This window comes from Ovis canadensis, chromosome 1 (genome assembly GCF_042477335.2).
Source record: "Ovis canadensis isolate MfBH-ARS-UI-01 breed Bighorn chromosome 1, ARS-UI_OviCan_v2, whole genome shotgun sequence".
Taxonomy (NCBI): Eukaryota; Metazoa; Chordata; class Mammalia; order Artiodactyla; family Bovidae; genus Ovis; species Ovis canadensis.
In genome coordinates, this window is record NC_091245.1 from 181,352,041 (window position 1) to 181,379,610 (window position 27,570).

At 37.8% G+C, this 27,570-nt stretch overlaps 1 protein-coding gene across 7 annotated transcripts in view; it reads right to left on the reverse strand.

Annotated features, from left to right (window-relative positions):
• CFAP44 (cilia and flagella associated protein 44) overlaps window positions 1–27,570 on the reverse strand; it is a 124,518-nt gene that overhangs the window by 35,468 nt on the left and 61,480 nt on the right. Inside the window, exons 18-26 of one of the 7 annotated variants that reach the window (XR_011249199.1) lie at window positions 21,139–21,284; window positions 20,303–20,573; window positions 16,952–17,007; window positions 16,621–16,783; window positions 14,030–14,160; window positions 10,788–10,984; window positions 7,303–7,477; window positions 6,994–7,155; window positions 3,736–4,239 (exon numbers count right to left, since the gene is read on the reverse strand). Coding sequence is in view for 2 of the 7 variants with exons in the window: in XM_069553377.1 (XP_069409478.1) it covers window positions 3,736–4,239; window positions 6,978–7,155; window positions 7,303–7,477; window positions 10,788–10,984; window positions 14,030–14,160; window positions 16,621–16,783; window positions 16,952–17,007; window positions 20,303–20,573; window positions 21,139–21,284 (1,821 nt within the window). In the remaining 5 variants the exon portion in view is untranslated. Of the gene's footprint in view, window positions 1–3,735; window positions 4,240–6,977; window positions 7,156–7,302; window positions 7,478–10,787; window positions 10,985–14,029; window positions 14,161–16,620; window positions 16,784–16,951; window positions 17,008–20,302; window positions 20,574–21,138; window positions 21,285–27,570 lie in introns of those variants that run through there. The other 6 variants (XM_069553377.1, XR_011249202.1, XR_011249200.1 and 3 more) reach the window with 6 other exon arrangements.

A 27,570-nucleotide genomic window follows, 5' to 3' on the forward strand; every position in this document is an offset into this window, starting at 1 on the left:
ACCAGGAATGAAGTTGAATCAGGCTGGACAGCTTCACAGGAGAATTCCAGACATTTAGAGAAGAGTTAACAGCCATCCTAAAACTATCCCCAAAAATTGCAGATGAAGGAACACTTCCAAACTCATTCTATAAGGCCAGTATTATCCTGATACTAAAACCAGACAAATATATCACTCAAAAAAAAGCATTACAGCCCAATATCACTGATGAACATAGATCCAAAAGTCCTTAACAAAATATTAGCAAACGGATCCCAACAGTACCTTAAATAATCATACATTATGATCAATGAGATTTATCTCAAGGATACAAGGATAATTCAATAGACACAAATCAGTGTGTTGCACCACATTAACAAATTGAAAAATAAAAGCCACGTGACTGTCTTGCTGCAGAAAAACTTTTGACAAAATTTAACATCTATTTATGATAAAAACTTTTTAGAAAGGGGGCAGAGAGAGAACATAGCTCAACATAATAAAAGTCATAATATGAGAAATCCATAGCTAGTATCATACTCAAAGGTGAAAAACTGAAAGTGTTTCCTCGAAGATCGGGAACAAGACAAGGACGCCCACTATTGCCACTTTTATTCCATATAATATTGGAAATCCTAGCCACAGCAGTCATACAAGAAATAAAAGAATCCAAATTGAAAAAGAAGAAGCAAAAGTATTTCTGTTTGCAGATGACATACACATAGAAAATCCTAAAGACACCACCAGACAACTACTAGAGCTCATCAATGAGTTTAGCAAAGTTGCAGGATATAAAGTTAATATATAGAAATCTTTCACCTTTCCATATACTAAAAATTAATTATCAGAAAGAGGAATTAAGGAAACAATCTCATTTACCATCACCTCAAAATGAACAAACTATCTAGAAATAAATCTACCTAGGGAGGTAAAAGACCTATACTCAGAAAACTCTAAGGAACTGATGGAAGAAACTGAAGCCCACAGGAACAAACGGAAAAATATACTATGCTCTTGGATGGAAAGAATCAGTATTGTTAAAATTACTATACTATCCAAAGCAACCTATAGATTCAATGCAATACCTATCAAAATACCAATGGCAATTTCCACGGAAACAGAACAATTTTTTTTTTAATTTGTATGGAAATACAAAAGACTCAGAATACCCAAAACAATCTTGAGAAAGAAAAACAGAGCTGGAGGAATCATACTCCCTGACTTCAAGATCATACTGCTGCTGCTGCTAAGTCACTTCAGTCGTGTCCAACTCTCTGCAACCCCATAGACGGCAGCCCACCGGGCTCCCCCATCCCTGGGATTCTCCAGGGAAGAACACTGGGAGTGGGTTGCCATTTCCTTCTCCAATGCATGAAAGTGAAAAGTGAAAGTAAAGTCACTCAGTAGTGTCCAACTCCTAGTGACCCCATGGACTGCACCCCACCAGGCTCCTCCACCCATGGAATTTTCCAGGCAAGAGTACTACAGTGGGGTGCCATCGCCTTCTCCGCAAGATCATACTACAAAGTTGTAATGATCAAACAGTATGATACTGGCACAAAAACAGACACATCAATCAATGAAAGGGAACAGAGAGCCCAGAAATAAACTCAGGCACATATGGTCAATTAATCAGTGACAAGGGGAGACAAGAACATACATGGAGGAAAGTCCCTTCAATAAGTGATGCTGGGAAAATGGGACAGTTATATATAAAAGAGTAAAATTAGAACATTCTACAATACCATACACAAAAATAAACTCAAAATGGATTAAAGACCTAAACATAAGACTGAAAACCATAAAATAATTGGAGGAAAACATAAGTAGAACACTCTTTGACATAAATCATAGCAATATGTTTTTTGGCTCTGTCTCCTAAAGCAAACAAAAACAAAAATAGACAAATCTAATCAAGCTTAAAAGCTTTAAGATAGCACAGGAAATCACCACACACACACACACACACACACACACACACACAAGAAAGAAAATACAACCTACTGAATGGGAGAAAATATTGGCAAATGATATGACTGATAAGGGGTTAATATCCAACATGTATAAACAGCTCACACAATTCGACATCAAAAAGGTGATTTAAAAATAGGCAGAAGACCTGAATAGACATTTTTCCAAAGAAGAAATGCAAGAGGCCAATAGGCACATGAAAAAATGCTCAATATTGCTAATCATTAGGAAAATGCAAATCAAAACCACAGTGAGATAATCACCTCACACTTCATAGAATGGCTATCATGAAACACACACACACACATACACAAACAACAAATATTGTCGAGAATATGGAGAGGGAGGTCTCTCAAAATACAACCTAAGGAAGCAACACTTAGGAAGGAACCTAAGTGTCCATAAACAGAAGAATAGAAAAAGAAAATGTGATACATACATATGTGAAATGGAATACTACTCGCCATATAAAAGAATGAAAATTTTCCATTTGCAGTCACATGGATGGACCTGGGGAATATTATGATTAGTGAAATAAGTCAGTCAGAGAAAGATAAATATTGTATGATAGCAGTAATATTTGGAATCTAAAAAAAATAATAATAATAAAGCAAACTAGTGAACATAACAAAAAGGAAACAGAAATATAGACAACAACATAGTGGTTACAGGTCGGGAGAGGAAAGAAGAGAGGGGCAATGTAAGGGTACGACATTAATAGGTATAAAATAAGCTACAATGATTATTGCGCACCATATTTTTTAGTAACTACAAATGGAGTATAACTTTAAAAACTGTGAATCACTTTATTATACACCTGTATCATATAACATTGTACATCAACTATACCTCAATTAAAAATTGTATAATCTAAGTTATAAGACAAAACTAACCATACAAAACAGCAGGAAAAATAAACATAAAGCATGAGGTGATTTAAGTGCAAATGGAGTTTAGAAGAAACGAGAGGCTGTAGTGAAGGCAGAAGATTATGGAGCGAGTCTGGAAGTGAGCCGAGTTTTAAATGACGGCAACTTTGAAAGGAAGTCATTGCAGGCAGAAGGAAATAGCAAAGAGAAAAGCACAGAGGAAACTCAGGAGGAGGGAAGTGAGTGGGGAGAAACAGGAAGACTGAGAAAACAGGACTGGTGGTGAATAAGGCTGGGGGCAGGTAACAGGGGGCGCCTTCAGAGTGTGGCCAGAAAGACACACTGAGCAAGGGGCCTCTGTACAACTGGCAGGAGGGAGCTTTCCATCCAAGAGAGAACTTTTTTCTCCCCTATTCAGAGCACCTCCTGCACACAACTGGCCCCAACCTGGTCCTGATTTTCCTAGAAATAAAAATATTTGCTATTCCATGATTCTGAGGCTAGCTGTTAACTGTGAACACTCCCACTAACAGGGCAAATCATACATTAGAGAAAGAGCAGGGGTGAAAGGCAGATGGTGCCTCACTTTCACTGGAAGGTTTTAAATCATGCTCCATCCATCATCTGAAAGCTGCTCCATCACTCCTTTAGCGTGCCTTTGGTTAGATAGCAATTAACATGGATTTGCCCTTGATTCATAGCTTTTCAAAAAGAAAAAAGTTGATAAGCTCCAAAGTTCTATGCAGAACAGAATGATTTTCAGAAGTCCAGGGATGTGGAGGGAAGCCAAGCTATCAGTGAGTTGTGGACTGGTCAGAGTTTAGGGGGAGGTTAATGTAGAAAAGTTAAAAATAAGTAAGAATCTAGATCTAGCTCTTCCATCTTTCAGCTTTAAATAAGCAGCCGCGTTTCTTACCCGGTTGATCAAATACTGTTGCATGTACACGTGTTTGATCTCCTCCCTCTTCATAATCTCCAGCTCCACGTCAGTTGGATCTGCTTTTTCAAATTCTATGAACTTTGGAAGGTCCAGGCTGAATGCTGATGCTTTTGATGCTCTAGACAACGAGTCGCGTGTCGTTAAATCCCCCTCCTTTCCAGAAGAGAGTCTGAGGAAGCCTCCAGCTGAGCCTGCAAATGCTGTCTGTCCCACCTGGTGGGCCTTTCCATCCTGACTTTTCACCTGCTGTTGCTGCTTAAAAGCTAGGAGGGTTTCATCATCATACTGAAATCTCTTTTCTGGAACTTCTTCTGGGTATATCTGAGGGACCTGGGGAATGGGCAGGTGCTTGAATATGGGAAGAGTCGACTGAATGTTCTTCAGTTCTTGCACCAGACACTGTATTTCCTCGATGACAGCCACCTTAAGGTCTCGAAGAGAGATGATGCTCTTGTTCATGTGCATTTTCTTTGAGTAGGCCTGAGAAAAGGAACAGGAGGGAAGTGAGATGACAACCCAACCACAAAGGCCAGTCTGAAATCTGACTTGATTTTGTCCCTTGACTGGTATGCCTAGCAAAATTCGAGAAAAAAATTCTTTTTGATCATTCTTGTTCACTACCAAGTTATTTTCTCTGATGGTTAGGCTTTTCCCTATTTCCTCTCTCCATAAGGGGGAGACAGTCTGGATATGACCTCTGGTGTCCCCCAACTGGCTTATCAGGCTGAGATCCCCTGTCCTCCTCCCACTACTCACAGAAGTCCTTCTTGAGCCCTGTACTCAGCCAGATCCCAGGAAGGGGAAGGTCATCCTTTGGTTAGGAACACACGAGTAACCACCCATCTCTGATGGAAACTCAAATCCCATGGGCTTAAGAGACTCAGGGGTATCCACCTAGTATCAAACTACAGTTTAACCTGTTTTAATTCTGTATGTTGGCCACCTAATGTCTGTAACTCCTTGTGCAGGCAAGGTCATGATTCTGAATTTCAGTATCATGCCACACCAAGAGATTCCTGGATTCTTCCTTGCTTCCTTCTCCATTTATCTAAGCCAGGCTACACCCCTGCTTCCACTCCCTGGTGCCACAGATGCTTCCTCACCGCCAGTCCCCTCCCCAGTCTGTCTTTCTTAAATGTGTTTACCAGAGCCTATAATCACATGCAACCTTACTCCTATGTGCAGTTACGCAATCAGATGGCCCCAAAGCTATTAAGAGTAACTTTGTATCAATATACAGGTTAATGAAAATTAAACATCAAAAGGCACTTCTTCCAGTAGTCTTATAAAACTTACAGTGTATTTACAAGCTATCCCAACAAAATAGAGGACATGTTTTACATACTTAAGAATAAACCTTTAAAGCATTAAGATTTAAAGTCCAAATCCAGCCCTTGGGTGAGTTGGGGCCACAACTGAAGTACCTGGAGGACTGGAAATTAAGCTGAGAAGAACAAACCCAAACCAGCCTGATGCCTGTAAGGCCGATGTCTTTGAGGAGCCGTATTTACATACCAAGCTTCTTTTTCTAGTTTTCCAAATATCTCACACACTAAATACTAGCCACAGGGAGGGGATGTATAATATACTGTTTCTAACATGTTTGAGGAGGGACTTCCCTGGTGGTCCAATGATTAAGACTCCATGCTTCCAAGGCAGGGGGTGTGGGGTAGATTCCTGATCAGAGAGTTAAAATCCAACATGCCATGACTATGGCATGGCATGGCATGGTATGGCATATGTCTGGTGCCACAAAAATTTTTTTAAATTATTTTAATAAATAAAATGCTTGATACTTTTCAATGACTTTGAATTTAACCATGATAAGAATGACTGCTTATAAAGCAATCATCCTTCAATAAAAAATATTTTTTTAAAAAAGAATGACTGTTTATTAACTCTCTAAAGAAGACTAGACATGTCTTATTGTTGTTCATTAGTAGAAATATTATTTGTTTTTAACAGACAATACAACTGAGGCTTTGTGAGATTTACATGACTAGCCAAGTTTATATAACTATTAAGTGGCAGAGATTAAGTGGAACAGAACTCTGATCTTCTGACCTGTGGACTAGTGTGTTCTACATTATTTAATGTTATTACTTTAATAAAATAGATTTCAGTGTAGTGCAGTTCAGTTCAGGACATCACACCTGTCCATTACCTCTAGCTGGACCATGAAATTTCAGGTTGACTGATTGGCAAATTGTGGTTGAAAAAAGCATTTTTCTATGAGAAAGGATGACACATGATAGTTGAAACAGAAATTTCCTTAGACAAACAGCTAGAAAAACAATCCAAACAGTCACTAATAAAATGTTAAAAATGTCCTTCTGATCAGAAAAATACAGTTGTGAGCTATGAAAATTTACCTGTGGCTAAGAATTGCCATACTGGAATCTTTGATGCTGGCAAGTACAGCATCTTTGGTGAAATTGAAAGAGACACTCCCTCCTCAAGATACTTGACTTCCGTTTTTCAGAAAATTATAAAATATTCAAATGTACTATACCTGTGGTATGACTTTGCACTCTTTCCAATGTGATGCCTTGAAATGGGTAATGTGCAGAGTCATACTAGGTGGCCATATACAAAAGTCTCCTCAAAATATTAGCTCAGATGCCTTTTGAGCCTCTGAATGTGAAAAGTCACTTGTCAATTCAAAGTAAGTAATTACTAAGACAGGGAGAGGAAACTTTAGTATGAAAATAGGTATGAGAGATCAGGATGACTAGAAGCAGTTTGAAAGAATGCAGAGAGAATAAAAATGGAATACATTAATTGTTTAGTATTGGGTCATCTACAAAAGTCTGCAAGTCCTTCAAACAAAGGCTAAACACAGTAGCCTCTTTTCCTGTTTCTGGTAGTCCACAGCAGTCAAAAACAAAATCCAACAAGGATGTGTTTGTATTTCAGAGGTTCGAAGTCCATAAAATATAATGCTTTCACCCATGAAACTGGCATTGAACCAAAGAACTATTTTGAACACTGGTTCTGTGATGTTAATAATCATGGATAAATCTTTTATCTTTGGGACTCAATTTCCTCATGTGTAAAAACAGGCATTACTCTAGGGAAATGATGCAGGCCTTTTCTAATTCTAAACTTCTATGATTATATATCTTTATGGATCAGATAACAAAATGGGTGGTCTTAGCAGAATTTAAAAAAAAAACAACAAGGAATGTCTCATCGTCATGAAAACTATGGGTAAGTACCATAGAGTCTAGGTACCCCAGTTCCTCCTCCTTCTTGGCAGCATTTATTCTCATGTGCTCAGGTATCTTATAGTCTGAGGCTGTCTTCAAATTGAAGTCTCCCATAAATAGCTGGGCCTCTTTGATGGCCTGAACATCTTTGGGATCTTCATAGCCATCATCAGGTTTACTCTTGTACCTATCAGAAAAACCAAAAACACCATAAACAGAAAAATAAACTCTAACTTTTCTACTTTATTCCAGGTATAGAGTCAAATTCAATCATAAAGCAAAAGCATAACTCTGAGTCTGTGGTGCAATTTCAGAATTAAAAAAAAAAACTTACAGTTCCTCCCATTCTTTTTTTCTTTGCTGAATCTTCATTTGGGCCCTTTCAGCTTTTAATATAAGTTTCCTTGTTTTCTCAATTTGATTTTCCACCATAATTTCACTTAGGGTTTTAGGTCGAAATTTCTTCCCTTTCTCTATGACTGATTCTTCTGGCACACTAATACTTCCACCTATACAGAGAGCCAACAAATGTTTTCAATCTTTTTGGAATATCAAGACAAAGCTCAAATATTGTTTTCAATCTGCCACATTTTTAAAAATCCAAGAATATACCAAATCCATAGTTATGGTATATATTAAGCAATTATTATGAATTAAACCCCACTATAAGTACTTTAGAACACCAAAATAAAGAGATCTAAATCACAATTTTTACTCCTTAGAAATTTATTTTTTTTTAAACTGGTGACATAAGACATATGTTAAACAAATAAAGAACATGATCATGAATAACAAACTACTGGCAGATATTGGCAAGCTGGGAAAGAGTTCTGTTTCATGATGATGGGGGAAGAGAAAAGCAAGTGAGTCATATTGGACGTGTAATTTGAGGTGATATATACCAACCGTAGTGGTCTGCAGCCAATTTAAAAACTGGTCAGAAACACACAAATCTAGAACTTAAAATTAATGGCTTTATCACAGACACGTGAAAAGATGTTCAGCATCACTAGTCATTAGGGAGGGTGTTAGTCATTCAGCTTTGTCCAACTCTTTGTGACCCCATGGACTGTAGCCTGTCAGGCTTCTCTGTCTATGGGATTTTCCAGGCAATAATATTGGAGTGGGTTGCCATTTCCTCCTCCAGAGGATCTTCTCAACCCAGGGACTGAACCCGGGTCTCCTGCATTACAGGCAGGTTCTTTACTGTCTAAGGCACCAGGGAAGCCCAGTCATCAGGGAAATGCAAATCAAAAACACAATGTGATATCACCTTACACCTGTCAGAATGGCTATTATGAAAAAGAGGACAAATAACAAGTGTTGGTGAGGAGATAGAGAAAAAGGAACACTTTTGTACTGTTGGTAGGAATGTAAGTTGGTGCAGGAGATTCCTCAAGAATTAAAAACAGAACTACCATATGATGATCCAGGATTCCACTTTTGGGTATTTTTCCAAGGGAAAAAGTTCCACTAACACAAAAAGATATATGCACCCCTATGTTCACTGCATATTATTTAGAACAGCCAAGATATAGAAGCAAACTAAGTGTTCATTGATAGGTGAATGGATAAAGAATATGAGGTACACACACACAATAGAACATTACACAGTCATGAAAAAAGAATAAAATATTTCCATTTGTGACAACATGGATGACCTAGAGAGTGTTGTGCTGACTGAAGTAAGGAAAACAAATACTGTATGGTTTCTCTTATATGTGGAACCTAAAACATCAGAACAAATGGATAAACATAACAAAACAGAAATAGACTCAATACAGAAAACAAATAGCTGGTTTCCAGAGAGGAAGGGGTCAGAGAATGAAATAGGTGAGGGAGATTAAGAGGTACAAAGTTCCACTTACAAAATAAATGAGCCAGGGGGATGAAATGGACACCACAGGAAATAGTCAATAGCGTAGTAATAACTTTATATGGTAACAGATAATAACTAGACCTATCACGGTGATCACTTTGTGATGTATAGAAATATGGAATCACTATATTGTAACCTGGAACTAACACAGTTTTGTAGGTCAATTATACTTCAGTAACAGTTAATTAAAAGATGCTTATTCCTTGGAAGGAAAGTCATGACCAACCTAGATAGCATATTCAAAAGCAGAGACATTACTTTGCCAACAAAGGTCTGTCTCTGTCTAATCAAGGCTATGGTTTTTCCAGTGGTCATGTATGGATGTGAAAGTTGGACTGTGAAGAAGGCTGAGCACCGAAGAATTGATGCTTTTGAACTGTGGTGTTGGAGAAGACTCTAGAGAGTCCCTTGGACTGCAAGGAGATCCAACTAGTCCATTCTGAAGGAGATCAGTCCTGGGTGTTCTTTGGAAGGAATGATGCTAAAGCTGAAACTCCAATACTTTGGCCACCTCATGCAGAGAGTTGACTCATTGGAAAAGACTCTGATGCTGGGAGGGATTGGGGGCAGGAGGAGAAAGGGATGACAGAGGATGAGATGGCTGGATGGCATCACTGACTCGATGGACGTGAGTCTGAGTGAACTCCGGGAGTTGGTGATGGACAGGGAGGCCTGGCGTGCTGCAGTTCATGGGGTCGCAAAGAGTCGGACACGACTGAGTGACTGAACTGAACATTTAATTAAAATAATACTATTGGTTTTATCAATTATAAATACCTACTAGAGGAATTATTCAATTTTTGTTCAAGCTACATAGAGATAATATGTTAGATATACATGAAAAATGTTAAATAATATGGATGGTTACCATTTTATTTCGTATTTCAAATATATGGTACTGTGGAAAAATAAGTTAAACATGCCCTGGGTGGCCACAGAAAGATTTGATCATTAAAGTGTATTTCATATATATGAAATAGATAACCAGCAAAGACCCACTGCATAGCACAGGGTACTATCCTCAACCTTTGTAATAACCTACAAGGGAAAAGAATCTGCTTAACGAACATATGTGTGTGTGTGTGTGTGTGTGTGTGTGTGTGTGTAAACAACCACTTTGCTGCATACCTGAAAGTAACACAACACTGTAAATCAACTATATTTCAATATAAAATAAAATTATAACTTGATCTGGATCCCCCCAAAATGGTAGCATTCAGAGAGGATAGGAGTGAATTGGTCACTTCGTTAAGGACCTGCACGTGGACGTTTCAGACATGATTAGGAAGCAGCAAGCAGGACAGTCAGCTAAATGTGCCGATCAAGCAGCATGAGAAGACACGGTTGGGGATAAAATAGAGATATGTTGCAGAAGGATTAAATATGTGATAAGGGTTTCAGAAGTTATCCTAGAAGCAGAAAGGAGCCATTAAACGTTTCTCAGTGAAGAGAGTGAAACAGTAACAAAGTCAGTACTGAATCACGGGCTCTAGCCTACATCTGGCCAGGCTGCAGTGCCCTTTACCCTTGACTAGGCTCTCCACATCTGTTCCCAGAATTCCTGTCTTGCTCCTTCTCACCCCAGTCACCCTGTGGGCAGTCACAGGAGGCAGGGATTAGAGATTTATTTTCACACCTGTATTCTCAATTCATCATTCTGTTTATGTCCTTGGAAAAGAGTGTGAGTTGTGTTCTAGCCCTACAATCTGGGGTGGGGCCCAGGAGTCTGAGAACAAACACTTCCTAGGAAAACTAGCATCTGGGAAAATCCTAGATTTAAGAACAGCTGGACAAGGGAAGCAAGAAATCAGTATTACTTGGTGCTCTTATCCACCCTTAGTTACATGACTGGGAATCAAAGATTCTGCTCACAAAAAGAGAATTCAATTTTGAAATTTTGATAAATATGGACTCAAAAACCTTCTTGTCATTTAGGTTACCTGTATCTCTCTGGCTATCCTTTCTTCCAGTTCCTTCTTTTTCAAACCTCTCAAATTTGCTTGGTCTTCTCTCTGATTGACTTGCCCGTTTGGTTTTGGAGTATTTAGAGGGTTTCACAAGCCTATAGGAGGATATCTTGTGATCACTCTGAATGGCATGAACTACAATAATATCGTTTTCCAATGAATGACGAAATCTGGGGGAAGATAAGTACTTGTAATGGTCACCATTTCAATCATGCTACACAATTATTACACAATAAAATAAAATCACAATGTACTATGCTGATAAATAATACCATTATATCATGTTGAGTCCAAAATTCAACCATGTATATACCAAGAAGGATGTAGTGGAAGTTGAATAGCACTTAAAGTAGAATTTTCTAATGAAAATACTAAACATCTCATTATTAACAGCATACCATGGTTTTGCCAGTATGTAGAAGAGTCAAAATTTTCAAACAGACTGCAGTTTATGGTAAGTGGATCATATTAAACTCTGAGGAAGTGCAATTTATTTTCCTATTATCTCATATAGTATATATACAAAATAATACATATTTCATGTAGTTATGATAGATAACAGATGGGGAGATGATAAATGTATATCATATATTACCCTATTTTCTCTATAAAAACATTAAGCTCAGGAATTCATACTATTTTCTGGTTCACCTTCCTCTTATAGCCTACAGAGATTTATCTTTTAAAAGTTCTTCATCAATTTCATTGTTGCTATTTATTAACAGCAGTTCACATTTCCTCATCTTTTAACTTTAGGATTTAATTTATTTATGTAATCATTCCTTTAAAATCTCTGTTGCATCTAAGTTGATTTATAGATCCAACATAATGGTTACCTGACTTTTGAAAAAAGCATCACTACAATCTAGTGAGGAAAGAATGTACCTATCAGCAAATGATAGTAGGTCACCTCTATATCAATGTAGAGACAAAAGACACTTGATCTCTCTTACAGCACCCACAAAAATTGTCCAAGACAGAAAATGGCAAAACAGTAGAGCTTCTAGAAGGAAATGGAGGGTTATTTCACAAACTGGAAATAGGCCAAGAATCCTTAGCTACCGTAAAAGCACTAACCATAAAAAGTTAGTGAAAATATAGGGACTTTCCTGGTGGCCCAGTGGCTAAGACTCCACACTCCCAATGCAGGGGGCTCAGATTTGATCCCTGGCCAGAGAAATAGATCCCACATGCTGCAACTAACATGCAGCACAGCCAAATAATTTTCTTTTAAGTTGGTGAAACTGTTGATAAAGTGAAAAGAAAAGCACCGGTAAACTGAGCTTTGTCAAAATTAAAAACTTCTGTTCAAAAAGACACTATAATGAGGATGAAAAGACAAGCTACAGTGGAGAGCAAGATATTTTACATGCATGTATACACGCATGCACAGATACGTCACTACATACATGTGTCACGTATATGACAAAAGTCTCATCCAGAATATGACTACCACAACCCAAGTTTTAAATGAGCAAAAAGACTTGAACAAACATCTAATGAAAGAGAATATACAAGTAACCAATAAGTATAGGAAAAGGGAGTGAAAACTGTCACACATCCAGGAAATGTCCATTTAAATCACATGGACACACTACTACAGAATAACTGAAATGTAAAGATCTGACACTGCCCAGTGATGGCAAGCATGCGTGTTACAGGTTGAACTGGGTCACCTAAAAAGAATATGTTGAAGTTCTAACCATCCCAGGTGGCTCAGAATATGACCTTATCTGAAAATAAAGCCTTGACAGAGGTAATCAAGTTAAAATGGGATCATTAGGGTGGATCTTCATCCAACATGACTGGTATCCTTATAAAAAGAGGGCATTTATCTGAAGAGACAGAGAGAACTCCATATAAAGACAGAAGGTTTGGAATGTTATATCAACCAGCAAACTGAAATAAGTGCTGAGCATGGGTCTAGACATGGAGGCCTCAGCAGCTGTGGCGTGTAAGCACAGTAGTTGTGGGTCACAGCCTCCAGAGTGCTGATTCAGTAACAGTGGCACAGGGCTTAGTTGTCCTGCAGCATGTGGGATCTTCCCGGATCAGCAATTGAACCTGTGTCCCCTGCATTGGCAGGCAGATTCTTTACCACTGAGCCACCAGGGAAGCCTGCTCATTGCAGCTGGAGAAAGCCTGCACACAGTAATGAAGATCCAGCACAGACACAAATAAATAAATCTAGGGGGGAAAAAGTGCGTATGTCAACCAAAAGGTGTATACACAAGAATGTTCATAACAGCATTATTCACTGTAGCCAAAAATAGAAACAACTCAAATATCCATCAGCAGTTAAATGGATGAATCAATCGTGGTATAACCATTGAATAGAATATTTCAAAGTAATGAAAACTGCTACCTGCATCAACATGGGTAATCTTACGCATGATACTACATAAAAAAGCCAGATACAAGAGAGTTCATACTGAAGCTTTCCATGTATATGAAAGTTCACAGACATAACTAATCTATGGTGATAAACATTCATCTCTGGAGAGTAAATACTGGGAGGAGGACAGAAGGGAACTTTCTGGAGTGCTACAAATGTTCTTACTCTTGGTAGTGGATATTTGTGTTTACGTATCTACAAAAATGTATTGAGATTTATGCATTTATGAATGTAAATTATATCTAAAAAAGGCAGAAAGAAAAAGCAGTCTCCTCTGGGAAGTCACATTAATGCATGAGAAGAATCAGATAGGAAGTTGTCATCTTTCATTACAAGTCCTTTGCTTCTATTTTATTTTTGATGCTTCCTGGGTGATTTAGTGGTAAAGAATCTATCTTCAATGCAGGAGACGTGAGTTTTATCCCTGGGTTGGGAAGATCCCCTGCAGAAGGGAATGGCAACCCCTCCCAGTATACTTGCCTAGGCCAGCGGACTATAGTCCATGGGGTTGCAAAGAGTTGGACTCGACTGAGCATGCACACGTGCATACGTGTTATTAAATATAAGATAAATAATTTGTCAAAACCAAAAATAAATACATATGACATAATTTGGTTTTTTTAAATTTTGCAGATTTAAACAAGAAAGGAATGAGCTCAGGGAGATAGCAGCAGTGATGAGAGGATAATACTTGAGCTTTAGGAATTAGTAGGTACTGCAGGAGACTGACTATCTGACCACTTCCATAAAACCACTGGAAACTACTTTATTCAAATATCTGTTCATAAGTATCTTGACTTGCAGGAAATACAGATCCTACCTATTCTGTAGCTTCTTTAGGCTAACCTGGTGTTTCTCCTTTTCCCAAGCCAATTCCTTTTCCACTCGTTGAATTTTATTAGCTGTTTTCTTGCCAATCTCAGTACGAATTTTGGAATCCAGATCAAAATCCTGCAGATAAGTAGACTTGTTCACCAAAATGGGTACTTTTATCAAAGGACCTTAGCAATCCTATTTCATACATAAATATAGATATTTAAGGTTTGTCCTCCATTCCATGCCACATCATAACTCTCTCCTGCATATCATAAACTCTTATTCTAGAAACCACAGACTTTGATTTTACTGTCACAAAGTACAGAGAAAAGTTCTCAGAAATAATGAACAATGATGAAAACAGAGTTACATATTGAAAGATTCATCTCAGTTCAGTCGCTCAGTTGTGTCTGACTCTTTGCGACCCCATGAATCGCAGCACGCCAGGCCTCCCCGTCCATCACCAACTCCTGGAGTTCACTCAGACTCACGTCCATCGAGTCGGTGATGCCATCCAGCCATCTCATCCTCGGTCGTCCCCTTCTCCTCCTGCCCCCAATCCCTCCCAGCATCAGAGTCTTTTCCAATGAAGTCAACTCTTCACATGAGGTGGCCAAAGTACTGGAGTTTCAGCTTTAGCATCATTCCTTCCAAAGACATCCCAGGGCTGATCTCCTTCAGAATGGACTGGTGGATCTCCTTGCAGTCCAAGGGACTCTCAAGAGTTTTCTCCAACACCACAGTTCAAAAGCATCAGTTCTTTGGTGCTCAGCTTTCTTCACAGTCCAACTCTCACATCCATACATGACCACAGGAAAAACCATAGCCTTGACTAGATGGATCTTTGTTGGGAACGTAATGTCTCTGCTTTTGAATATGCTATCTAGGTTGGTCATAACTTTCCTTCCAAGGAGTAAGCGTCTTTTAATTTCAGTCAGCCATCTGCAGTGATTTTGGAGCCCAAAAAAATAAAGTCTGACACTGTTTCCACTGTTTCCCCATCTATTTCCCATGAAGTGATGGGACCAGATGCCATGATCTTCGTTTTCTGAATGTTGAGCTTTAAGCCAACATTTTCACTCTCCTGCTTCACTTTCATCAAGAGGCTTTTTAGTTCCTGTTCACTTTCTGCTATAAGGGTGGTGTCATCTGCATATCTGAAGTTATTGATATTTCTCCTGGCAATCTTGATTCCAGCATGTGCTTCTTCCAGCCCAGCGTTTCTCATGATGTACTCTGCATATAAATTAAATAAGCAGGGTGACAATATACAGCCTTGACGTAGTCCTTTTCCTATTTGGAACCAGTCTGTTGTTGAAAGATTAGTCCCACAATAAAAAGCAATGAATGTTAACAGAACATTTGCAGAGTGTACCAAGTTAAAAAAAAAAAAAAAAGAACTCTCTCTACCCCAAAGCAACTACTATTACACAACTCGCTGCGCACAGGGCAGAAGTTCATGGCCCATGTTCATCAGCTGAACCTCCCCTCCCATGTGACCCCACCTAGGAAAGGCCGTAATGTCTTTGGTGACTTGCTGATAAAACCGAGTCCAGCTTGAATATTCTTCACCAAAGGGGCCATTTCCCCCATGAGGATACTTAGGGACCTCATGTTTCTTTATTTCACTCCTGGAAAAATAACAGGGCCCTCATTCACACTAAATTGCAAGTAACTATTTTTTCCAGATGTGTTGGTGCTCCTAGTAATGATGTATGTAAAATGCTCAGCCACAGAACTTGCCCCAGTTGTTCTTTATTTTGGATTAAGTCACCCATATTCTGCAAGTGTCAATCCTTTTATTAGTATGATAACAAACATCTTTTAACCATTAAGTCAGTCTTTTCACCAATATGAGTTTATCAATGTGATTTCACCAATTTTTTTTTTAAATTAAATTGGCTAAGTGCTTCTAGAATTATAGGACTGGGTAATCCACGGGTATAGTCAAGAAAATAAATTCTGGGCTTTTATTTGATTAGGTTCTTGATAGTAATTCCATTTAAGATAATAAAAATGGGGGGAAATATTACTAGCAGGTAGAAGTGGTTGTCCCATTTGGGTCACACCGAGAAGCTTTTTTGGGCTTCCCTGGTGGTTCAGAAGGGGTTGTCAATAAGGCACAAGAGAAAAATTTAATAAAAAATCAGCTTAATTTGGTGACTGTCCCCATACCTACAAATATACTGTCATTTTTTAGTAACTTTGTGGATGAACCAGTTTTTATCTTTCCAATAGAGCTGTTGAATTATACAAAAGAAGTCACAGAGAATCAAATTACATAGTATGTGCCTATCCAACAGATAAGTTGGCTAGATATGATAATGATTGGTAACCAGATTCAAATTTATATTTATCTTATTACCAAAAGCATGTGAAGTAGCTAAACCCAGAAGTAAACTTTGTACAAAGAGACTCATCTACATCCAAACCAACTTGTGTGACAAGTTCTCCAGTAGTTTAGCTGCCAAAACACTGACCAGCCAGGCAAGGGAAATTTAAAGATGGCTTTAAGTATTCCTACTTGGTCAAATAGCAGTCTCTATTCAGAAACAGCATATGTTAAAATTAAAAGCAAATTTATTTGAGGCTTACTGTCCGTTTAAACTGCATATGTTTGGGTAATTCTTCATTCATCTGTAGTAGTTTCTGTAATTGATTCCTTAAAGCTTTGATCTGTTCTCTCTTTCCAGCCTTGATTTCTTCTACTTTTTTCATTAACTTGTCATGTTCTCTTTTTCTTCTGGCATTCTCAATACTGAAAATAGAAATTTTAAAAGATAACATACCTTTAATGTAGAAACAGCAAAAGGAAAACTAGTACTTAATAATTTGGAAACTCATTCAGCTTGGTTAACTTTGCTAAAATGTTGATGTATTTTGCAAAAGCCCAGACCTAGTATGTATTGATCAAAAATCCCCATACCTGTAGGCTTTAGGATCTTCAATATCTTCTGGAATTGGCTCTGTTTCTATTCCAAACTGTAGGAGAAGGAATGAAAGGTTAGCCCCTTTAAATTGTATATTTCCCTTAAAAGACTTAGTAAGTAGTAAATCGAGGGGTTTTCTCTTCGAACAATTGGAGGCCTGGAAAGTATTTTCACAAAAAAATTAACTAGGGAAAAAACTTATATTTGTTTTTACTTCAGTTAAAGGGGTAAGTAGAAAAAGAAACCCAGTCTCAAGTATGCAAAATGTTAATATCATCACATTCCCCTTCTAAATAGAAATTATTGATATTCATGTGTTACTAACAAAAGTATGGCAAAAGAAATCCTCAAGGTCATTTATTTTCAAATACTTTTTTTTAAAGCATATTCCTTTCATATATGTTTTGATTTCCTTCAAAATACCTCATGCACATACAATGAAAAACTTCAAATAAATATATTTTAAAAATTTTAAGTGTTTCACTTGACCTTATCGAAAACATTCAGTGGGAAATACACAGAATAAAATAATCCTTCTCCTTGAGAAGGATATGAAATCAGAAGTATGACTCTCCTCTTCTTAAATTAAGAAGTACTATGAAGTAAATCACTTAAAAGTACTTTGTTTAATACAGGTTCTGTCCTGAAAAATGTCTTAGGGGGCTGAAGAGGATTTGTGACCCAGTGAATGAAACAAAAAGTCCTAGTTTTCTAGCTAACCTGTTCCTAAGTAAAATTGAACTTATTTTCTATTCTCTTTCATACCATATAGGTCTTTGTTTTGCTGTCATTTGTTGTAAAGAAATAATGATTCTCTTTTGATCAAGTTGATTTTTTGAGTGCTAGTCTTGAGACATATAAAATATAAATCTACATTTATGTAAGACAAGATCTATGACTTTCATAAAGTGAAGTCATAAGGTCATGACTAATGTCAGAGACAAGGGATGGCTAAAGGTCCGTCTAGTCAAGGCTATGGTTTTTCCAGTGGTCATGTATGGATGTGAAAGTTGACTGTGAAGAAAGCTGAGCGCCGGAGAATTGATGCTCTTGAACTGTGGTGTTGGAGAAGACCCTTGAGAGTCCCTTGGACTGCAAGAGATCCAACCAGTCCATTCTAAAGGAGATCAGTCCTGGGTGTTCATTGGAAGGACTGGTGCTAAGGCTGAAACTCCAATACTTTGGCCACCTCATGCGAAGAGTTGACTCATTGGCAAAGACTCTGATGCTGGGAGGGATTGGGGGCAGGAGGAGAAGGGGATGACAGAGGATGAGATTGCTGGATGGCATCACCAACTCGATGGACATGAGTCTGAGTGAACTCCGGGAGTTGGTGATGGACAGGGAGGCCTGCCGTGCTGTGATTCATGGGGTCGCAAAGAGTCGAACACAACTGAGAGACTGAACTGAACTGAATATATTTTAGTTGCCATTAATCACTTAGGACAGAACTTGACTGAACTTTGTTTTTTTATTTCTCAGAGCTAAGCCCCTTGCTTCTCCAATATCAGTTGCAATTTGCAAGACTTGATACTAATAACAGCCAACCATCTCATTACATCAGCTGTTAACAGCAAATAAGTTAAACAGATGTGCTTCCAAAGAGTTCCAAAACACCTGCCAATTGTTCTTAATCCTGACTGCACTCTAGAACTGCTGGGGCTGGGGAAGGGGCAAGTTTTAAAAAATACAGATGGTCTCTGACTTACGATGGTCAACTTAGTGACTATTTGACTTTATGATGGTGCAAAAGCAATATGCATTTGGTAGAAAGCATACTTTTAGTTTGGAATTTTGACCTTTTCCTGGCAAAGAACATGCAGTAGATCCTCCCTCACAATGCTGGCGGCTGCTGCAGCCAGACAACCATAAGGGTAAACAACCGGTACCCTCACCACTGGCTGTACCCACAAAACCATTATGTTTACTTCAGTACAGCATTCAACAAATTATATGATATAGTCAACACTTTATTATAAAATAGGCTTCATGGTAGGTGATTTTGCCCAACCATACACCAATGTAAGTGTTCTAAGCACGTTTAAGTTAGGCTAGGCTAAGCTGTGATATTAAGTAGCTTAGATGTATTAAATGCATTTTCAACCTAAGATAGTTTCAATTTATGATGGGCTTATCAGGACACAACCTCATTGCATCATAGGTTGAAGAAGATCTGTACTAATGCCTGGGACTCACTTTCTGAGATTCTGACCTAATTGCTCTTGGGTGGGGCTCAGGCATCTATACTTTTAAGAGCTCCCCAGTGATTCTAAAATATGTTAAGAACCTCAGACTGGTGCAGAGTTTAATTTTTTACTTTGCATATTCAATTCTTTCTGATTTTGCCTTCTTAAAGGCTGCTTCAGCGACTTAAACACTAATTGCAGTCATAAATAAAAGGAGACCATTATAAAAATGTGGAATGGATATTTTCTATTCAGTATGGGTTTCCATGGAGAGTTGGTACTAAGTAGAAAGATAAAGATTTTCATCTTGTTCATCTATTTTGTCTTCTGGAAAATTTCTCTTCCTGAGCTGGATCTCTTTAGACAACAGTTCATTCTCCAAATTTTGCTGCGGTTAATAGAAATGAAAATTCACCTGCTCAAATCTTCCCTACTTTCTCTGCATGTTCTTCTGAAGTGGGCTACCTGTTAAATAGGAAGCTGATGTGTTCAAAGGAGTTTTAACTTTGGTCGAATACAACTCATTCTTTACAAGCAATTCTAACAGTTATTAGTGATTTTAGCCAAAGGAACCACTTTGATAACAGAAAATTTAGGTCTCGTGATAGGGTAAAGGGATATAATTTGGGGATCCAAACCCTCAATCTTCCTTACAAAGTCAGTAATGTATTCTTTTTAAGAATATAATAATTTGACTGTGTCTTTGATAACAATGTCACATTCTAATAGTAAAGACGATAATATTTTTACAACCCCTTTCAAAGGTACAAATTATGGTATACATCCCACATATGCTTCTTCAATAAGTGAATGAATAAATAGAAAGCAAAATATATCTGAAAAAAAGTGCATCCTGAAAACAAAACTTTGCAAAGTGATGGAGACTTAACAGTCTTGGATGGAGTGATGGAGAAGAATTAAGAGTCTTTTTACTTGAGGAACTTCTATACCTTTAAATAATAAATCAAATGCCTAAAGTAATAAGGTAAATTCAATATCTTTAGTATTTGATCATAGAGACACCAGAAAGGCCAAATTATAATACTGGTAGGAAGATTAGAGTGTAAGGTATTTATATCTAAATTCATCTTTAAGTGAATGTGAACATTTTAACACCAAAACATTAAAATAAAGTTACTGTTACTGTTGTTAGTTACATACTCTGGGAGATGGCACTTTGGCTTTCACAACTTTCTTTAACTCAAACTCAGAAAAAATGTTGAAAACAAAGATATTACTATCTGCTCCAGCAGTCACCAAGAACCGGTCATCAAAGCTAGTAGAGATGGCATTAACACGTCCATAATTATTGTCATGCACATTGTACTGCCAGTAGTCCTCCATGCTGGTCAACGAAGAATCATTCTTACTTAGGATATAAACTCGAATCGCTCCATTTTGCATTCCACAAAACATCATTTCTCGGTTAATACTATGAAACACAAGGAAAGTACATTGTTCTTCATATTAATCTGAAAATGTTTAATTTTAAATTAATCAACAAATGGCTAAACTTTTAACAACAAAGATGTTATGGAGTAAATTGTATCCCCACAAAATTCAGATGCTGAAGCCCTAAAAAACTATGGCAGCTCTAGTAAACTAATACAAAAGGGTAGAAAGAGAAAGAGACAATTTGAAATCTGGAGCTATTATATTTGGTCTTTAAAAGAATGATCAGCATATATGCTTAATTCTCAATTATTCAATTTGTGATTTCTCCAGAATCATTGTAACCTGGAACTTTTTTTTTATCTGACCATGCAGCAAAAATGGATACAATTCAATTGTGTACTAAATTCTGACAGAATGTTTGACAGGAAGGTGGAAGTCGTTTCAGGATTAGCTTTGACTCTACTGTAGTCATTTGATCTAACTAACCATTGAGTATTCCTCCATTTGCACAGATCTTTAGAAATGGTAATACTCATGATGGAAAAAACAGACAACAATGGGATGCAGTTTTTTTTTTCAAAGAATTCTGAAATTCTGGTCACCTGAAAGTGATAGTTGTGATGGGATTATCCTCTGTATCCTCAAGAAGACGGAAATCAAAAGGTTCATCTTTCCTTACTGTGTTATCACTGCTTTTGTCATCTGGGGGGAATTCACAGTGGTACAGAAAACCAGAATCATAGCCACCCTAGAAAAGAGCGAAACAACATAGAAGATAGTACCTGAACATAAGACACATATGGCCACATGAGGAGTTTTTGATAATTTCAAATTTTAACACATACAACAGATGTCTTAAAACATATATTTTATATAATTTCTATGATTATAGATAAGTTTTATAAAGCATGTCTATTATTCATTTATATTCAGCCATACAATTATAAAAATAAAATACCTTACAATGATTCGTTCCCACTTAAAACACAAGAGAGATATCACTTCTATCTACATACTGAATTCCATTTTATTTCAAGGATTACTCAGTATAAGTATTTAACAATAGAGTTTTGTAGATCATGGTTTTCAGAGATTTCCAGTCCAGGACATTTTTTTTTCTCTCTCTAACAGAACAACAGACTGGTTCCAAATAGGAAAAGGAGTACGTCAAGGCTGTATATTGTCACCCTGCTTATTTAACTTATATGCAGAGTACATCATGAGAAACGCTGGATTGGAAGAAACACAAGCTGGAATCAAGATTGCCGGGAGAAATATCAACAACCTCAGATATGCAGATGATACCACCCTTATGGCAGAAAGTGAAGAGGAACTAAAAAGCCTCTTGATGAAAGCGAAGGAGGAGAGTGAAAATGTTGGTTTAAAGCTCAACATTCAGAAAACGAAGATCATGGCATCTGGTCCCATCACTTCATGGGAAATAGATGGGGAAACAGTGGAAACAGTGTCACACTTTATCTTTTGGGGCTCCAAAATCACTGCAGATGGTGATTGCAGCCATGAAATTAAAAGACACTTACTCCTTGGAAGAAAAGTTATGACCAACCTAGATAGCATATTCAAAAGCAGAGACATTACTTTATCGACTAAGGTCCATCTAGTCAAGGCTATGGTTTTTCCTGTGGTCATGTATGGATGTGAAAGTTGGACTGTGAAAAAGGCTGAGCACTGAAGAATTGATGCTTTTGAACTGTGGTGTTGGAGAAGACTCTTGAGAGTCCCTTGGACTGCAAGGAGATCCAACCAGTCCATTCTGAAGGAGATCAGCCCTGGGATGTCTTTGGAAGGAATGATGCTAAAGCTGAAACTCCAGTACTTTGGCCACCTCATGCGAAGACTTGACTCATTGGCAAAGACTCTGATGCTGGGAGGGATTGGGGGCAGGAGGAGAAGGGGATGACAGAGGATGAGATGGCTGGATGGCATCACTGACTCGATGGATGTGAGTCTGAGTGAACCACGGGAGTTGGTGATGGACAGGGAGGCCTAGCGTGCTGCAATTCATGGGGTCGCAAAGAGTCGGACACAACTGAGTGACTGAACTGAACTGAAGACAATTGCTAATCTTGAAAATGGCAGCTAAGAAATTAAGAAGCTGAGCAGGCAAATCTGTAGTCTCATGGGCTTAGAAAAAGGCAAAGAATTCCCAGGGTCCTCCAAGAAGAAGGAGCCATTGTAAACACACATTCCACTGGGCTTTCCGTTGCAATCCAAGAGCACTGTATCCCACTTGTATGAATAAACTAGAAATAGACTGGCCCTCGCAGAAAGTAAAACCTAATTTCAAGTCATCTCAATCACTGATTGGATGAAACTGACTTAGGATTTCTAGTTGCTTTCCAGAACTGAAAATAAATTTCCAGGCGATAATAGCAATATACAGAGACTCAAATTGAGGCTACAGTTTTTCATAGACTAGCATTCAATTAAAGAGAAAGCAAAAAAGCAACTAAGTATAATAACAAAGTCTTGACTGAAAATCAAGAGAAAAAAACAGATCCAAGAAGCAAAATTATAAGAAATATTGATAGAGGTGTTTCCAAAATGGACTCCAAAATAACTATGATTAATATATTTAAGGACTTTTGAAGGCAGAAAAATTTAGAAGTCACTAGGATCTGTGAAAAAGTAGATAATGGGAAAAATGAAAATTCTAGAACTGAAAAATAAAATGACAGAAGTTAGAATTTAATAGACTGATTTTAAAACAATTAGACACAGCCAAAGCTAGAGTTATGAAGCTGAAACAGGATCATAAAAAAATAGACTAAGGCAGGAGAGAGAAAATAAAGATGTAAAAATTTTTAAAAAGGAGTATAAGATCTGTATGAGACATAATGATAAGGATTAATATACATAAAATTGGAATTTCAAAAGACCAAAAATATGGACTAGAAACAGTATTGTCATTTATAAATGTCTGAGACTTTTCTAAAACTGAATAAAAATGTGTTAAAGTACAAGAAATGCTAGTGACCCACAAGCAAGATATATGAAGAATTTATACCTTTTAACATGAATTTCATAAAACTCCTAGAAGAGCGCATAGGCAAAACATTCTGTGACATAAATGATACCAATGTTTTCTTAGGTCAGTCTCCCAACACAATAGAAGTAAAAAAGAAATAATAATAATAATGAAAACAAATGGAACCTAATCAGACTCACAAGCTTTTGCACAGCAAAGGAAACCATATAAAAAACAACAACAACAAAAAGTCAGTCTATGGAATAGGAGAAAATATTTGCAAACAATGTGACAAGACAGGGGCTTACTCTACAAAATATACAAACAGCTCATACAACTTCACACAGAAAAACAAACAACCCAATCAAAAAATGGGAGAAGACTTTAATAGACATTTCTGCAAAGAAGACATATAGATGGCCAGGAGGCACATGAAAAGATGCTTAACATCACTAATTAGAGAAATAAAATTCAAAACTACAATGCAAACTAAAAATAGAATTGCTAGATGATTCAGCAATCCCACTCTTGGGCGTATATCCAGACAAAACCATAATTCAAAAAGATACATGCAACCTTATGCTCATAGCAGCACTATTCAATAGCCAAAACATGGAAACAACCTAAATGTCCATTGACAGATGGATGGATAAAGAAGATGAAGTACATATGTGCAACAGAATGCTACTCAGCCATAAAGAAAATGAAATAATGCCATCTGCAGCAACACGGATGCAACTAGGGCTTATGATACTAAGTGAAGGTAACTCAAAAAGAGAAAAACAAGTATCATACTATATCACTAATATGTGGAGTCTAAGATATGACACAAATGAACCTGTCTACAAAACAGAAACAGACTCATAGACATGGAGAACAGACTTGTGGTTGCCAAGGGGATGGGGGAGGGAAGGGCTGAGAGTGTAGGATTAGCAGATGGAAACTATTATATAGAGATGGATAAACAAACATGGTCCTACTTTATAGCACAAGGAAAACTATATTCAATATCCTGTGATAAACCATAATAGCAAAAGAATTTTTTAAAGGAATATCTATATGTATATAACCAAGTCATTTTGCTGTATAGCCAGAGATAGGCACAATATTGTAAATCAACTATACATCAATAAAAAAATAGTTTACACATTTTAACACAAAAACTTCAAAGCAATGAGAAAAAAAGATGCATAAGGTTACAAAGAAATAACAATAAAAAGATGTAGATGGTAGAATGGAAGACAAAAGATGATAAAAATATAGTATTGAGAAGAAAATATACAGAAGAAACAAAAAAAATTTTAAGGCAAAATAGGCACAATAAGGCAAAAAAAAAACCCTCATATATACATATATATATGTGTGTATATAAATAATTTGACAATGAGGTGTGGGGAAGGATACACAGCATTAAACACCCAAATATCTTTTTTCTCTAGAGCTAGTAAAAGAATAAATTTATGTGAAATTATGGGTTTCAAAGGTGGTGCTAGTGGTAAAGAACCCGCCTGCCAAGGCAGGACATGTAAGAGACATAGGTTCAACACTGGTTTGGAAAGATGCCCTGGAGAAGGGAATAGCACCCACTCTGGTATTATTGGGGTTCTAAAGGCAAGAATACTGAAGTGGTTTGCCATTCCCTTCTCCAGTGGACCACATTCTGCCAGACCTCTCCACTACGACCTGCCCATCTTGGGTGGCCTCATGGGCATGGCTTAGTTTCATTGAGTCAAACAAGGCTGTGGTCCTAATGTGATTAGATTGACTAGTTTTCTGTGAGTATGGTTTCAGTGTGTCTGCCCTCTGATGCCCTCTTGCAACACCTACCATCTTACTTGACAGCAAAATGATAGGATACTGAAAGAGGAACTCCCCAGGTCAGTAGGTGCCCAATATGCTACTGGAGATCAGTGGAGAAATAATGCCAGAAACAATGAAGGGATGGAGCCAAAGCAAAAACAATACCCAGTTGTGGATGTGACTGGTGACAGAAGCAAAGTCCGATGCTATAAAGAGCAATATTGAATAGGAACCAGGAATGTCAGGTCCATGAATCAAGGCAAATTGGAAGTGGTCAAACAAGAGGTGGCAAGGGTGAACGTTGACATTCTAGGAATCAGTGAACTAAAATGGACTGGAATGGGTGAATTTAACTCAGATGACCATTATATCTACTACTGCAGGCAGGAATCCCTCAGAAGAAATGGAGTAGCCATCATGGTCAACAAAAGAGTCTGAAATGCAGTACTTGGATGCAATCTCAAAAATGACAGAATGATCTCTGTTCGTCTCCAAGGCAAACCATTCAATATCACAGTAATCCAAGTCTATGCTCCAACCAGTAATGCTGAAGAAGCTGAAGCTGAACAGTTCTGTGAAGACCTACAAGACCTTTTAGAACTAACACCCAAAAAAGATGTCCTTTTCATTATAGGGGACTGGAATGCAAAAGTAGGAAGTCAAGAAACACCTGGAGTAACAGGCAAATTTGGCCTTGGAATGTGGAAAGAAGCAGGGCAAAGACTAATACAGTTTTGCCAAGAAAATGCACTGCTCATAGCAAACACCCTCTTCCAACAATACAAGAAAAGACTCTACACATGGACATCACCAGATGGTCAACACCGAAATCAGATTGATTATATTCTTTGCAGCCAGAGATGGAGAAGCTCTATACAGTCAACAAAACAAGACCAGGAGCTGACTGTGGCTCAGATCATGAACTCCTTATTACCAAATTCAGACTGAAACTGAAGAAAGTAGGGAAAACCGCTAGGCCGTTCAGGTATGACCAAAACCAAATCCCTTATGATTATACAGTGGAAGTGAGAAATAGATTTAAGGGATTAGATTTGATAAATAAAGTGCCTGATGAACTATGGACTGAGGTTTGTGACATTGTACAGGAGACAGGGATCAAGACCATCCCCAAGGAAAAGAAACACAAAAAAGCAAAATGGCTGTCTGGGAAGGCTTTAAAATAGCTGTGAAAAGAAGAGAAGTGAAAAGCAAAGGAGAAAAGGAAAGATATAAGCATCTGAATGCAGAGTTCCAAAGAATAGCAAGAAGCTATAAGAAAGCCTTCCTCAGCAATCAATGCAAAGAAATAGAGGCAAACAACAGAACGGGAAAGATTAGAGATCTCTTCAAGAAAATTAGAGATACCAAGGGAACATTTCATGCAAAGATGGGCTCAATAAAGGACAGAAATGGTATGGACTTAACAGAAGCAGAAGATACTAAGATGAGGCGGCAAGAATACACAGAACAACTATACAAAAAAACATCTTCATGACCAGGATAATCACGATGGTGTGATCACTCACCTAGAGCCAGACATCCTGGAATGTGAAGTCAAGTGGGCCTTAGAAAGCATCACTACGAACAAAGCTAGTGGAGGTGATGGAATTCCAGTTGAGCTATTTCAAATTCTGAAAGATGATGCTGTGAAATGCTACGCTCAATAAGCCAGAAAATTTGGGAAACTCAGCAGTTGCCACAGGACTGGAAAAGGTCAGTTTTCATTCCAATCCCAAAGAAAGGCAATGCCAAAGAATGTTCAAACTACTGCACAATTGCACTCATCTCACATGCTAGTAAAGTAATGCTCAAAATTCTCCAATCCAGGCTTCAGCAATATGTGAACTGTGAACTTCCAGATGTTCAAGTTGGTTTTAGAAAAGGCAGAGGAACCAGAGATTAAATTGCCAACATATGCGGGATCATCGAAAAAGCAAGAGAGTTCCAGAAAAACATCTATTTCTGCTTTATTGACTATGCCAAAGCCTTTGACTATGTGGATCACAATAAACTGTGGAAAATTCTGAGAGAGACGGGAATACCAGACAACCTGACTTGCCTCTTGAGAAATCTGTATGCAGGTCAGGAAGCAACAGTTAGAACTGAACAGGGAACAACAGACTGGTTCCAAATAGGAAAAGGAGTGCGTCAAGGCTGTATATTGTCACCCTGCTTATTTAACTTATATGCAGAGTACATCATGAGAAACGCTGGGCTGGAAGAAGCACATGCTGGAATCAAGATT